This window comes from Ranitomeya variabilis, chromosome 5 (genome assembly GCF_051348905.1).
Source record: "Ranitomeya variabilis isolate aRanVar5 chromosome 5, aRanVar5.hap1, whole genome shotgun sequence".
Classification (NCBI taxonomy): Eukaryota; Metazoa; Chordata; class Amphibia; order Anura; family Dendrobatidae; genus Ranitomeya; species Ranitomeya variabilis.
In genome coordinates, this window is record NC_135236.1 from 395456462 (window position 1) to 395470293 (window position 13832).

General features: G+C 45.0%; 1 protein-coding gene across 5 annotated transcripts in view; it reads left to right on the top strand.

Annotated features, from left to right (window-relative positions):
- Nucleotides 1-13832, top strand: part of DOCK4 (dedicator of cytokinesis 4) — a 517521-nt gene that overhangs the window by 455713 nt on the left and 47976 nt on the right. For all 5 annotated transcript variants that reach the window (XM_077265059.1, XM_077265063.1, XM_077265060.1 and 2 more), the window contains 2 exons: nt 1352-1528; nt 13162-13245. In XM_077265059.1, coding sequence (XP_077121174.1) covers nt 1352-1528; nt 13162-13245 — 261 coding nt within the window. The remainder of the gene's footprint in view (nt 1-1351; nt 1529-13161; nt 13246-13832) is intronic.

Genomic DNA, 13832 nt, shown 5'->3' on the forward strand with positions numbered 1-13832 from the left:
ATCTGATCGAGAACATGCCCAGAAGGATTCAGGCAGTGTTGAAAGCCAAAGGTGAATTTACAAAATACTAACAGATAGTAAAAATTTTAATTTAGATCTTTAGGAGCAAAACCGTAATAATGCAGTGACATGACAAGAATGAGATGTCTAAGATGATTGTCTATAAAATGATGGTAGTCTCAAGTTTAAATCAGAAGTGGATAATGAGATATGGAGCCAGAAAGTCAAAAGGTCAAAACATTGTTACCCTTTTGCTTTTCATTGTATATTACGTCAAAAAATTTGATTTATCTGCGGTAGAGCAAAGTATGTTTGACCCTCTATTTTAGTAAGGTATACAATAATTTATTTGGTTTGAGGCGATATGGTGATGACGGAATGGCAGGTTACTTTTAAAGCTTTAGATGATACCATATCCTCTACTCCACATCTTATAGTTATCATTACCACTAATTCTACCAATGTGCTAGCAATCTACCAAATATTGGCACAACTCACAAATTACTCTGTTTAAGTATCCAATTATAGATGCTTTTACACTAGACATCAATCACGTTTTTCTAGAGATGTTATCGTAAATAGATTTTCAGACATTATGAAGATTTTTCTAAGTTAGGCTACTTTCACACTAGCTTTTTTTTGCATACGTCACAATGCATCGTTTTGGCGAAAAGACGCATCCTGCAAAGTCGTCTGCCGGATGCGTTTTTTCCCCACAGACTAACATTAACGACGCATTGCGACGTATTGACACTCGTCGCAACCGTCGTGCAACGGTTGCGTTGTGTTGTGGCGGACCGCCGGCACCAAAAAACGTTACATGTAACTTTTTTTGTGCCGACGTTTCGCCATTTCCGACCGCGCATGCGCGGCCGGACCTCTGCCCCCACCTCCCCGCACCTCACAATGGGGCAGCGGATGCGTGGAAAAACAGCATCCACTGCCCCCGTTGTGCGGCGCTTGCACAGTATGCGTCGGTACGTCGGGCCGACGCAGCGCGACGGCCCCGCACCGACGCTAGTGTGAAAGTAGCCTTAAACGCAAGAGAATCCTAGATCAATTTGGCCCAGAAAAAGAATAATTTCTTGCATCAACTGTATTAAATTATGTGTTTGAGAAATCTTTTTTGTGAGTTAACCTGCCAATGGGCTTAGCAAGACGGGGCATGGCTTTCAAATGTGCTTAAAAATGTGAGTCAACCAGTAGATAAGTGTCTTAGAGTGCTCCAAGTTTACCATCCAAAATGAGCCACTGGGTTAAGTTTGTCGCTTTTTCAGGCCTCTATTTTTGTATTTTTTCAGACTTACAGTGTGTTTTATTTGCTAAGGTTTTTTTCCTATTTTTTTCTTAGGCGGAGATGAGCCCACTTGAAAATGCAATCGAAGTTTTAGAAAATAAGAATCAGCAACTGAGAACTCTAATTAGTCAGTGTCAGACACGGCAGATGCAAAATATAAACCCTCTGACAATGTGCCTGAATGGGGTTATCGATGCTGCAGTTAATGGCGGAGTTTCGAGATATCAAGAGGTAAGATAAAGTAATTTAGTTTGTTTAATTCAAAGCCCAAATTTCTCAAGTCATTGAATCCTGTGTTTCAGAGAATACTTCAAATCTCCTCTTTTATTCAAAGATTCTTTTTTCATGGGTTGTAAACCCATAAACCTTCCTCTTCCAACAACAAGGAGTGGGAACAGCAGTTGACAACAAAGTTTGCATTATAATTAATAAATTAATATTCAGGACAATACAGAGAATGCTAGCAATGGCCATTTGGCCTTTACAAGTGCTGACAAATGAATCAATACCACAGAAAAACTTGTAATCAGGTATGCAGGGTCACTTCCGTATTGCAAATTTCCGGCAGATATTCACAGTTTACCAGAACATACCGTAAGTTGCTTGGTCATCACCATGACTTGTGCCTGCTTCGAGGCCGTGACACTTAGGACAACTTCTTTTTCTTATGTTTTGTAAAAATGTAGAAGACATCATTAGACAACAGTATAAGAACTTGTATAGACAAAAAACGGAGCAAAAATATCCATAATACCATATTTTTATGTATAAAAGGTATAAATTTTATTAAATAACGTATCCTAAACAACATCAAAGTTACTACTGCAGTAAGTGTTGTAAGCACTCTGCACAAACAAGCAGTTTACAGAAAAGAGACATGATGGTTTACCAATAAAACACACCACAAGGGGAGGATAGTGTGTAATACACCTCCTATATGCCTGTATCCCTGACAGCTATAACCCATACGCAAACCTATACAGGGTCCCGCCGGTATCCCCTTCACGTGAGTGACTATGCAGACATACAGAATATGCCATATATGTTTTCAGGCTTACCCATATAGGATTGGCTGCAACAAGGTTCCCCCTCCTGGTGTGGCTCCCCTGGACGCGCGTTTCGCGTTTTCGCTTTCTCAGCAGAAAGCTGAGAAAGCGAAAACGCGAAACGCGCGTCCAGGGGAGCCACACCAGGAGGGGGAACCTTGTTGCAGCCAATCCTATATGGGTAAGCCTGAAAACATATATGGCATATTCTGTATGTCTGCATAGTCACTCACGTGAAGGGGATACCGGCGGGACCCTGTATAGGTTTGCGTATGGGTTATAGCTGTCAGGGATACAGGCATATAGGAGGTGTATTACACACTATCCTCCCCTTGTGGTGTGTTTTATTGGTAAACCATCATGTCTCTTTTCTGTAAACTGCTTGTTTGTGCAGAGTGCTTACAACACTTACTGCAGTAGTAACTTTGATGTTGTTTAGGATACGTTATTTAATAAAATTTATACCTTTTATACATAAAAATATGGTATTATGGATATTTTTGCTCCGTTTTTTGTCTATAAGTGTTGTTTGGAGCCATCCAACACTGTTAACGCCTGGTAGGCGTATAGGGAGAGTATATGAGAGTTTCTCTCCAGTACTATGTAATGTGGTGCTTCACGATTTTGTACTTAAGTATAAGAACTTGATTGTGTACTTTTCTTCCACACAATTAGCAGATCCAATAAGCAGAGATGAGTTTACATTTATTTGTAGTTTGTCAAGTTTTTCCCATCTCAGCCATGGCTACCAAAATTATTTATCTCACTCTGTATCTCACACACTGTTTCTATAATTTTCAGTTACCGAAACAGCTCAGCCAACTTTGTTTTTGTAGCTGTGACCACTTGTGGCAACAGCATAGACAGACATTTCCATTTGTGGCTGAGATGGGGGTACTCCTTAAATAAAAGCTGCAACTCTTATAAATTAACAAAAAAAAACCATAACAACTTCCATGGTCGATGACCATCTTTGTACAGTGGCTTGCAAAAGTATTCACCTCTTTGTCAGTTTTCATTTTGTGCTACCTCACTACCTGGAATTTCACTGTTATTTTTAGGGTTTGGATAAGTTCATGTAAAGAATATGTCTTCAACTGTGAACATGTGGTTTTCTTTTTATTGTGAAACAAACAGTAAAAAAATAACTTAAAACTTCAGTGTGCATAACTGTTCACCCCTCTAAAGTCAGTACTTTGTAGATCCTCCTTTTGCGGCAATTACAGCCGCAAGTCGCTTTGGATAAGCCTTTTTTACAAATAGGATTTTTGCCCATTCCTCAAGGCAAAACTGCTCCAGCTCCTTCAAGTTAGATGTTTTCCTCTGGTGAACCGCAATCGACAAGTCTGACCATAGATTCTCAATTGGATTAAAATCTTGGGTCTGACTAGGCTACTCCAAAATATTTAGACGCTTCCCCTGAACCACTTGAGTTGCTTTAGCATTATGCTTTGGGTCATTGTCTTGTTGGAAGGTGAACCTTCGTCTCAGTCTCATATCACTGATAGAATGAAACAAGTTTGGCTCCAGAGTATTCCTGTATTTTGCACCTTCCATCTTCCCCTAGACCAGTGATGGCGAACCTATGACACGCGTGTCAGTGCTGACACGCGTAGTCATTTTCAGTGACACGCCGGCCGCGGCCCCATAGAAATTGCTTCTTTCCCAGGGTCTGAAGGAGAGGAAACTCTCCTTCAGGCCCTGGGAACCATATTAATGTGTAAAATAAAGAATTAAAATAAAAAATATAGCTATACTCACCTCTCCGACGCAGCCTGGACCTCACCGAGGGAACCGGCAGCGTTGTTTGCTTAAAAATCGCGCTTTTCCTTCCTTACGTGAAGTCCCGGCTTGTGATTGGTCGCGTGCCGCCCATGTGGCCGCGACGCGACCAATCACAGCAAGCCGTGACGTAATTTTAGGTCCTTCAGGATTTTAAAATCACGTTCTGGCTTGTGATTGGTCGCGTCGCGGTCACATGGGCGACGCGACCAATCACAAGCCGGGACGTCACGGGAGGCAGGACAAGCGCGATTTTTAAGCAAACAACGCTGCCGGTTCCCTCGGTGAGGTCCAGGCTGCGTCGGAGAGGTGAGTATAGCTATATTTTTTATTTTAATTCTTTATTTTACACATTAATGTTGTTTCGATACCGATACCCGATACCACAAAAGTATCGGATCTCGGTATCGGAATTCCGATACAGCAAATATCGGCCGATACCCGATACTTGCGGTATCGGAATGCTAAACAATGGCATCCGATCCGATTTTTTATCGGATCGGATGCCATGCAGGAGGTCTGTGGGTCCAAACAACAGAGCTCCGGTGCAGAGCGTCTAGGCCTGGGACTTCCGGTAGGCCAGGCGCAGCTCCCGGAAGTCCCAGGCCTCTGCGTCGGATCTGTGTTGTTTGGGCGACATTGCGCTGCTCCCTGCTGCGCCGACCAGAAGTCCCAGGCTGCACCGACCAGAAGTCCCAGGCTGCACTTCTGAGGCCTGAGGAGATAGCTGTCTGGAGGCCCTGTGATTGCTGTCTGGAGGCCCTGTGATTGCTGTCTGGAGGCCCTGTGATTGCTGTCTGGAGGCCCTGTGATTGCTGTCTGGAGGCCCGGTGATTGCTGTCTGGAGGCCCTGTGACTACTACAGCAACCATCATCCAGTGAACTGTGGGGTGTCATTGGCCATTACTGAGATAAGTGAGAGGGAGGCATCAGTGATGGCGAACCTGTGGCAGTCCAGCTGTTGCAAAACTACAATTCCCATCATGGCTGGCCATTCAAAGCAAAGGCTTTGGCTGTGAAGACATGATGGGAATTGTAGTTTTGCAACAGCTGGAGTGCCACAGGTTCGCCATCACTGGAAGAATTCCCCCTCCCCCTCACTTATCTTAGTTCACGGCACCCCACACAAGTTAAATAATAGCAAGACCAACAAAAGAAACCAACTGACAGATGAACAAAGAAGTCACTAAGCAGGTAAGTTAATTCTAATTATACATATTTGTTATTTAAACTATACATGTCGCAAAATTATGTTTTTTTATCAAGGTGACACACCACCCAAGTTATGCTCGTTTTTTTGGCGAATTTTGACACACCGAGCTCAAAAGGTTGCCCATCACTGCCCTAGACTCTGATCATTTTCCCAAAACATCCCCACAGCCTGATCCTTCCACCACCATGTTTCGCTATGGGGACAATGTTCTTGGGATCATGAGCTGTGTTTGTTTGGCGCCATACATAGTGTTGACCTTGGTGGCCAAGCTGTTCAATTTTGGTCTTATCTGTCACCAGCATCCTCCATACATTTAGGGAGTCTCCCACATGTCTTTCGGCAAACTCAAAACGAGCCTAACAATTTTTGTGTGTAAGTAAAGGCTTTTTATTCGGTCTCCCATGACAGCACCACGAGAGAGGGGATCCGCCCTTCAGGAACAGGAAACCTAAAGATACAAAAGGGCGGCACCTCTCCCACAGATCAGTTGGTTTCCTGTTCCTGAAGAGGACAGTGTTCAAACAGATACCTGGAAAAGGATTCATCGGATCGGTTTAGGTAGCGAGGGTCCCCTGCCTCGGCTGGTGCGAGGTCCCTGGAAGCACCACAGTGGTACTGGGGAGGACTCCACGGCAGTGAGCAGGCAGGTGGAGCGGTGTCCAGAGGATTACCATCTCAGGGGGGCCAGCACCAGAAGGTAAGTATCCTCAATGGTCTCAATGCGGTTCCCTAGCGGGCGCGGACCGGCGTGCTGCGGCATCCCTGGTCCAGCGGTGGCTGGGGGCGGGCCGAGTGACGCGGCCAGACTTCCGGGGGCGGGCCAGGGGCTAAGCTGTGACGTGGCCAGGGCGGTCCTCTGATGCGGCGGCTTCCCGGCTGGGTTGCCGTAGCGGCATTGTGAGCGGAGCCTGGGGCGTGTGCAGATGCTGGGTGCCGGCCGGCTTGTTCGAGGTAGCATGGCGGTCGCGTGCATCCATTTCCCAGGGCTGCAGCTGGGGTCAGGGTTGCTTGGGGGCATGTTGCTCGAACTAGGGGAGGAAGAGGCACCTCAGGCCAGAACCTGCTGACCTGGATACTCGGGGGAGAAGCAGGCAGAGAGCAGCGAGCCTGGGCTGAGCAGTCATCCCAGCGGCCGAGCCTGTATGGGAGACCACAGCACCAGACAAGACTTGGGATCTATCCTGTGCAGCGGAAAAATCCTGGTGCTTAACATCCGCTGTCCACCATTTAAAGCACACTGATGCACAACAGAAGCGCAGTACTGCCCGGCAAAAGACCGGTGATGAGATGGGTGATAGCCAGGCAAGTGATCAGCCAGCCGCAGGAGCTCTTCTAAGGTAGACGAGTCAACAACGTTGGCTGAGATGCGCCTCGTGATCCGGTACCTACTGCAACACTGGTAAGGGATCTTCGTGAATGTTCACTCGGTGATGCAGTCTTCCCATTATTTTCCTATCCTGTTAGAGGAAGAAATGTACAGGGAAGTCAGGACACAGGGAGAGTGCCCTCTGTTATCACCTGCCGGTTCTTGCCCCAAAAGGTTATGTCAACCCCTTGTCCAGCAGACGTTGAGGTTCCGGGGGGAGCACATCAGCCATTAGGGTAGGGTGCGGTGCCTCATGGACCCCCGCTCGAGTGACGGAGAAGGCGCCCAACTTCACCACAAGCCTTAAGGAAGTCCCTATCCCAGGGTGAGAGTTCCAGGAGGTAGGAGAAGGGACATAAAGAAAATATTCTGATTCAGGCTCGTCTTTTTGATTACATGAAGGATGAGTATTCCTCCATCTCCTCCTCCTCATCTTCTTCCTCGGAGGAAGACTCTGGCCGTTTCTGCTTTCCATTAGACCGCGTGGACAAATTGATGGAAGCGGTCAGAGGAACTATGGGGTCAGAATCCTGGCCAGGACGTTCAGTGCAGGAAACCATGTTTGGGGGATTGGATCAGAGAAAATGCAGATCCTTTTCTCTAAATGAAAAAATTTGGGACCTACTTCACTGAGAGTGGAAGAGGTCGGGAAAAAGGGGCTCCTTGTCTCCTGCATTTAAAGCAAAGTTACCCCTTCGAGGACCTTGCGGTAAATAAATGGGATAAGGCCCCAAAACTTGATGCGGCGGTGGCCAAGGGTTCAAAAAAGGTCCTCTTTACCCTTTGAGGATCTAGGGACCCTGAAGGACTCTCTAGATGGGAAGGTCGTTCTTTCCTTAAAGGGGCAGAACAGATGTCGGCTGGATCCCTGAGGCCAGCAGTGGCATCCACTTGTATAGCCAGGTCCATGATGGTCTGGCTGAACCAGCTAGAGACTCAATTGAAAGAGGGAGCCTCTGGTGAGACTATTCACGTGGATCAGTAGTGATGCCTTGGGGCGTGGCGCTTCCAGTTTAGGGCCCTTCCAGTTTAGGGCCCTTCCATTTTGATCTTGCAGTTGCCCCTCGGGTGTTTACTAATGTAGTCACCGAAGTTATGGCCCATCTACGTGAAGCTGACATTCTCAGCATTCCCTACCTGGCCGATTCCTTATTGTGGGCAGGTCAGAGGATCATTGTCGGGTTCAGGTAGAGGGGACATTTTCCACTCTGGAATGTTTGCAGTGGTCCGACTTCAACTTCTGAGGGTGAAATAGTTTTTAGGCATCATTTTAGGCTCTGAAAAACAGGAGTGTCATCTACCATCTGACAAGATAGTTCACCTTCATCACCAACAATCCTACCATGTTCCTTAGGCAGGCTATGTCCCTGTTGGGTTCCCTATCCTTAGGCATTCCAGCGGCCCGGTGGGCACAGTTCCACACAAGGACTCTACAGAGAGACATCTTAATTAATGATAGAGTCCTTGGAGGGTTCCTACAAGGTTGACGGACTTGTCCAGAGGGGTTCCCTGGGAGAATCAAATAACCCACATAGTCACCACGGACGCAAGTCCTTATGGTTAGGGTGCGCATTTGGGTGAAGTCATGGTCCAGGGCCTCTGGGGTCTTCAAGAAATAGAGAATTCTTCTAAACCTGAAGGAGCTAACAGCAGTAGGGCCCGGCAGTTAAGACTCCGTATATATTTGCAGGGTCATCACGTACGGTTCCTTTCCGACAATCTGGTGGCAGTAGCCTACATCAGCCACCAAGGTGGCACTCGATCCAGACCCCTTATTTATGTAACAGAGCACCTGTTTCAGTTGGCTGAGAAACATTTTCTATCTTTAACTGCTCTACACATAAAAGGGAAGTCAATGCCAGAGCAGACTTTTAGAGCTGCAACCTGCTGAAACAAGGGGAATGGTCCCTGAAAGGTGCCATCTTCAACCAGTGCGTTTGTGGGGGAGTCCGGACATGGACCTCTTCGCCACCAAGAGGAACAGGAAGGTGAAACAATTCTGTTTTGAACCCCAGAGAGAGTCCTCTGGTGGTCGATGCCTTCCTGATGAAGTGGGGCTTCAACCTAGTCTACGCCTTTCCCCCCTTAACCCTGTTGCCTCAGGTAGTAAGGAAAATCAGAGAAGACAGGATGTAGTGATTGCCCCCCTTTGGCCCAGAAGGGCATCGTTCACATGGCTAAGGACCATGTTGATATCCGACCCATGGGTGTTTCCAGAACATCCGGATCTCCTCTCCCAGGGTCCAGTCTTCCATTCGCTGGGGACGGGTCTCCACCTGACCATGTGGAATTGGAAAGGGTATTACTGAAGTATGGAGGATTCTCCCCCAGTTTGGTTGATACCCTTCTAAGAAGTAGGAAAATAATTACAACCAGGATCTATGCTAGGACCTGGAAAAAGAACATTTCTAGTTACCACGGACTTTAGGGCCGGGGAAGGGGTGCCAATGAACCAAAGCTTGAAGTTTCTTTAAAGGGTCTAGGCTTGGGTCTTTCCACCAGCACCCTTAAGGTACAGGTGTCAGACCTGGGGACCTTATTTGGTTGCATCATTATGAGTAATTACTGGATCGCCAGGTTTATCAAAGCTGCCGCAGGCAGATCTAGACCCATACATAGAGAAAAGTTTATGCCATGGAACCTGAAATTAGTTCTCACAGCCATGACAGAGGCCCGGTTTAAGCCCATTTCTTCTGCCTCTGTGGAAGTACTCTCCCTCAGAGTAGTCTTATTAGTCACGATAACATCAGCACGGAGAGTGAGTGATATCCAAGCTCTGTCTAGACTTCCTCCATATACTCAGTTTCTGGATGATAGGGTGGTACTTAGGCCAGATCCAGCTTACTTGCCCAAGGTAGCCTTCAAGTTTCACGGGTCTCAGGAGATAGTCAGTCAGTCCTTCCTTCTTTCCTTCCTAACCCTACTAACCAAAAATAAAGAAAGCTCCACACTTTAGATGTTAGAAGATGCCTTCTAGAGTACCTGTCGGTCACTGATTCTTGGTGGAAGGGCAATACCTTGTTTATTTTCAAGTCACCAGGGAAGGTCGTAGTGTGTCAAAGGCCTCTTTAGCTAGGTGGATTGGGGAGGCTATTTCTCTAGCTTATACATCGAGTGGCAGACCGACACAGGGGAGCTGAGGGCACATTCCACTCAACCCATGGCAACCTCTTGGGCAGAGAGGATGGAAGTCTCCATCGACCAGATATGTAAGGCAGCTTCTTGGTCCTCTCCTTCCACCTTTTATAATCATTATAGGTTGGATATGGGTGCTTCCTCGGATCTCACCTTTGGTGTAAGGGTGCTGCAGGCTGTAGTCCCTCCTTAAGGCAGTTATTACCTCTCTGTAATTCTCTTGTGGTGCTGTCATAGGAGACCGAATAAAGTCTTAGTTACTTACCGGTAACTGTATTTTTCGGAGCCCACGACTGCACCCTTAGATTCCCTCCCTTCACGTGTGGGTGTGCACTTCTTCCTCTTAATATTTTTTTCACTTGGGTGAATTTGTTAGCCAGTAGAATATTGTACATATTTTTGCCATTAACCATGGTGGCCCTTTCAAGCTCTGTAATCCAACTGATGCGTGGGAGAGGTGCCGCCCTTTTGTATCTGTAGATTTCCTGTTCCTGAAGGGCAAATCCCCACTCTCGTGGTGCTGTCATGGGCTCCGAAAAATACAGTTACCGGTAAGTAACTAAGACTTTTCTGCCCACTCCTCCATAAAGGCCTCCTCTATGGAGGGTACGGTTTAGTGTGGTCATATGGACAGATACTCCAGTCTCTTCTTGGGAACGCTGCAGCTCCTTCAGGATTACCTTTCGTCTCTGTCCTACTGATTAATGCCCTCCTTGCCTGGGCTGAGGGTTTTGGTGAATGACCCTCTATTGGCAGGTTTGTTGTCATACCATACTCTTTACCCTTTAATGATAATGTATGTGATGGTGCTCAGTATGATAATAAGAGATTAGTGTGTATATATGCGTGATGCGTGTGTGTGTATATATATATATATATATATATATATATATATATATATATATATATATATATATATATATATATATATATATATATATACACACAGTACAGACCAAAAGTTTGGACATGCCTCCTCGTTTAAAGATTTTTCTGTATTTTCATGACTGTGAAAATTGTACATTCACACTGAAGGCATCAAAACTATGAGTTAACACATGTGGAATTATATACTTAACAAAAAAACTGTGCGTCAACTGGAAATATATCTTATATTCTAGGTTCTTCAAAGTAGCCACCTTTTGCTTTGATGACTGCTTTGCACACTCTTGGCATTCTCTTGCTGAGCTTCAAGAGGTAGTCACCGGGAATGGTCTTCCAAAAATCTCGAAGGAGTTCCCAGAGATGCTTAGCACTTGTTAGCCCTTTTGCCTTCACTCTGCGGTCCAGCTCACCCCCAAACAATCTCGATTAGGTTCAGGTCTGGTGACTGTGGAGGCCAGGTCATCTGGCGTAGCACACCATCACTCTGCTTCTTGGTCAGATAGCCCTTACACAGCCTGGAGGTGTGTTTGGGGTCATTGTCTTGTTGAAAAATAATTGATGGTCCAACTAAACGCAAACCAGATGGAATAGCATGCCGCTGCAAGATGCTGTCGTAGCCATGCTAGTTCAGTATGCCTTCAATTTTGAATAAATCCCCAGCAGTGTCACCAGCAAAGCACCATCACACCTCCTCCTCTATGCTTCATGGTGGGAACCAGGCATGTAGAGTCCATCCGTTCACTTTTTCTGCATCGCACAAAGGCATGGTGGTTGGAACCAAAAATCTCAAATTTGGACTCATCAGACGAAAGCACAGATTTCCACTGGTCTAATGTCCATTCCTTGTGTTCTTTAGCCCAAACAAGTCTCTTCTGCTTGTTGCCTGTCCATAGCAATGGTTTCTTAGCAGCTATTTTACAATGAAGGCTTGCTGCACAAAGTCTCCTCTTAACAGTTGTTGTAGAGATGTGTCTGCTGCTAGAACTCCGTGGCATTGACCTGGTCTCTAATCTGAGCTGCTGTTAACCTGCAATTTCTGAGGCTGGTGACTCGGATAAGCTTATCCTCAGAAGCAGAGGTGACACTTGGTCTTCCTTTCCTGTGAGCCAGTTTCTTTGTAGCGCTTGATTGTTTTTGCCACTGCACTTGGGGACGCTTTCAAAGTTTGCCCATTTTTTCAGACTGACTGACCTTCAATTCTTAAAATAATGATGGCCATTCGTTTTTCTGTACTTAGCTGCTTTTTTCTTGTCATAATACAAATTCTAACATTCTATTCAGTAGGACTATCAGCTGTGTATCCTCCAGACTTCTGCATAGCACAACTGATGGTCCCAACCCCATTTGTAAGGCAAGAAATCCCACTTATTAAACCTGACAGTGCACACCTGTGAATTGAAAACCATTCCCGGTGACTACCTCTTGAAGCTCATCAAGAGAATGCCAAGAGTGTACAAAGCAGTCATCAAAGCAAAAGGTGGCTACTTTGAAGAACCTAGAATATAAGACATAATTTCAGTTGTTTCACACTTTTATGTTACCGTAAGTATATAATTCCACATGTGTTAATTCATAGTTTTGATGGCTTCAGTGTGAATGTACAATTTTCATAGTCATGAAAATACAGAAAAATCTTTAAATGAGAAGGTGTGTCCAAACTTTTGGTCTGTACTGTATATAATTATTTTTTTTTGTTAATAACCAAACCCCGGCTTGTACTTCTCAACAACGTTATCCTTAACTTGTTTGGAGATCTCCTTGGTGGTCTTGGCATTGTTTGGTTAGCGGTGCCTCTTGCTAAATGATGTTGCAGCCTCTGTGGCCTTTCAGAAAAGGTGTGTATACTGACAGACCATGTTAAACTTAGATTGCACACAGGGGGACTTCCTTTCATTAAGCATGTGACTTATGAAGGTAGTTGCTTGCACCAGACATGTTATGGGGCTTCACTAGAAAAGGGGTGAATACATATACACGTGCCAATTTTTAGTTATTTGACCTCATAAATTTAATTTATTCCTATATTTTTGTCACTTTACCAACTTAGACCATTTAGTGCTGATGTATCACATACAAATCGGATTACACAAATATGTAAATACAGGTCGTATTGTAACAAAATAAGTAAAAAGCCAAGGTCGTGTGAATACTTTTGCTAGCGACTGTATATATGCGAATATAACTAGAATTGCCTGTATAATGAATACAGTACTGTATATTCCAAAACTGATTTGCTGTGAAAATGTTATCCTTTTACAAGAGGCTAACTACAAATTCTTCTTTTGAATCGATTAGATATTTTAAAAGAATACATTTATGTATGTATCTAAGAGCCTGTTATTAAAGCCTTGGGTTGATGCTGTTTTGGATAATGTCTACAGCTTTTGACTATAACCTAGGCATTATGTGTTTTTTTTTTTTTTTTTAACTTTTACAGGCATTCTTTGTGAAGGAGTATATCTTCAACCACCCTGAGGATGGAGATAAGATCTCACGCCTGAGAGAACTAATGCTGGAACAGGTAGTGTGCAGAAAGATATTAAAATCAATGTCAGGACAGAAATATAAAATTCAAGGTGGGTGCTTGAAGGGCAAACCATCAAGTCTAACTGTTATTTTATAACCCTTTTAATGTATTACAGGTGCTACATAGGGTTTCTCATCGGTGGGGGTCAGGGCTTGAGACTTCCACTGATCTGTCAAAACATTGCTGTCTCAGAACGCCCCACCAATCAGAAACACTATGCAGTGTCTTTAATATATTAAAATGGTTATAATTAGTGATGCGTGAATTTGCTCGGATAAGGTGTTTTTGCCAGCATGCTCATGTGCTAACCGAGTGTCTTCGGCGGGCTCGAATGCTATGTTCGAGCCGCCGTGGCTGCATGTCTCACGGCTGTTAGACAGCTGCAACACATGCGGGGATTACCTGTTGGTTGGACAATCTCCGCTTGTGTTGCAGATGTCGAGCAGCCGTGAGACATGCAATCGCAGGGACTAAAACATATTTTTCAAGTACGCCGAAGACACTCGGTTAACACATGAACATGATTGGATGACGCCTCATCCGAACATGTTTTCTTATCACTAGTTAAACATGACAGCTAC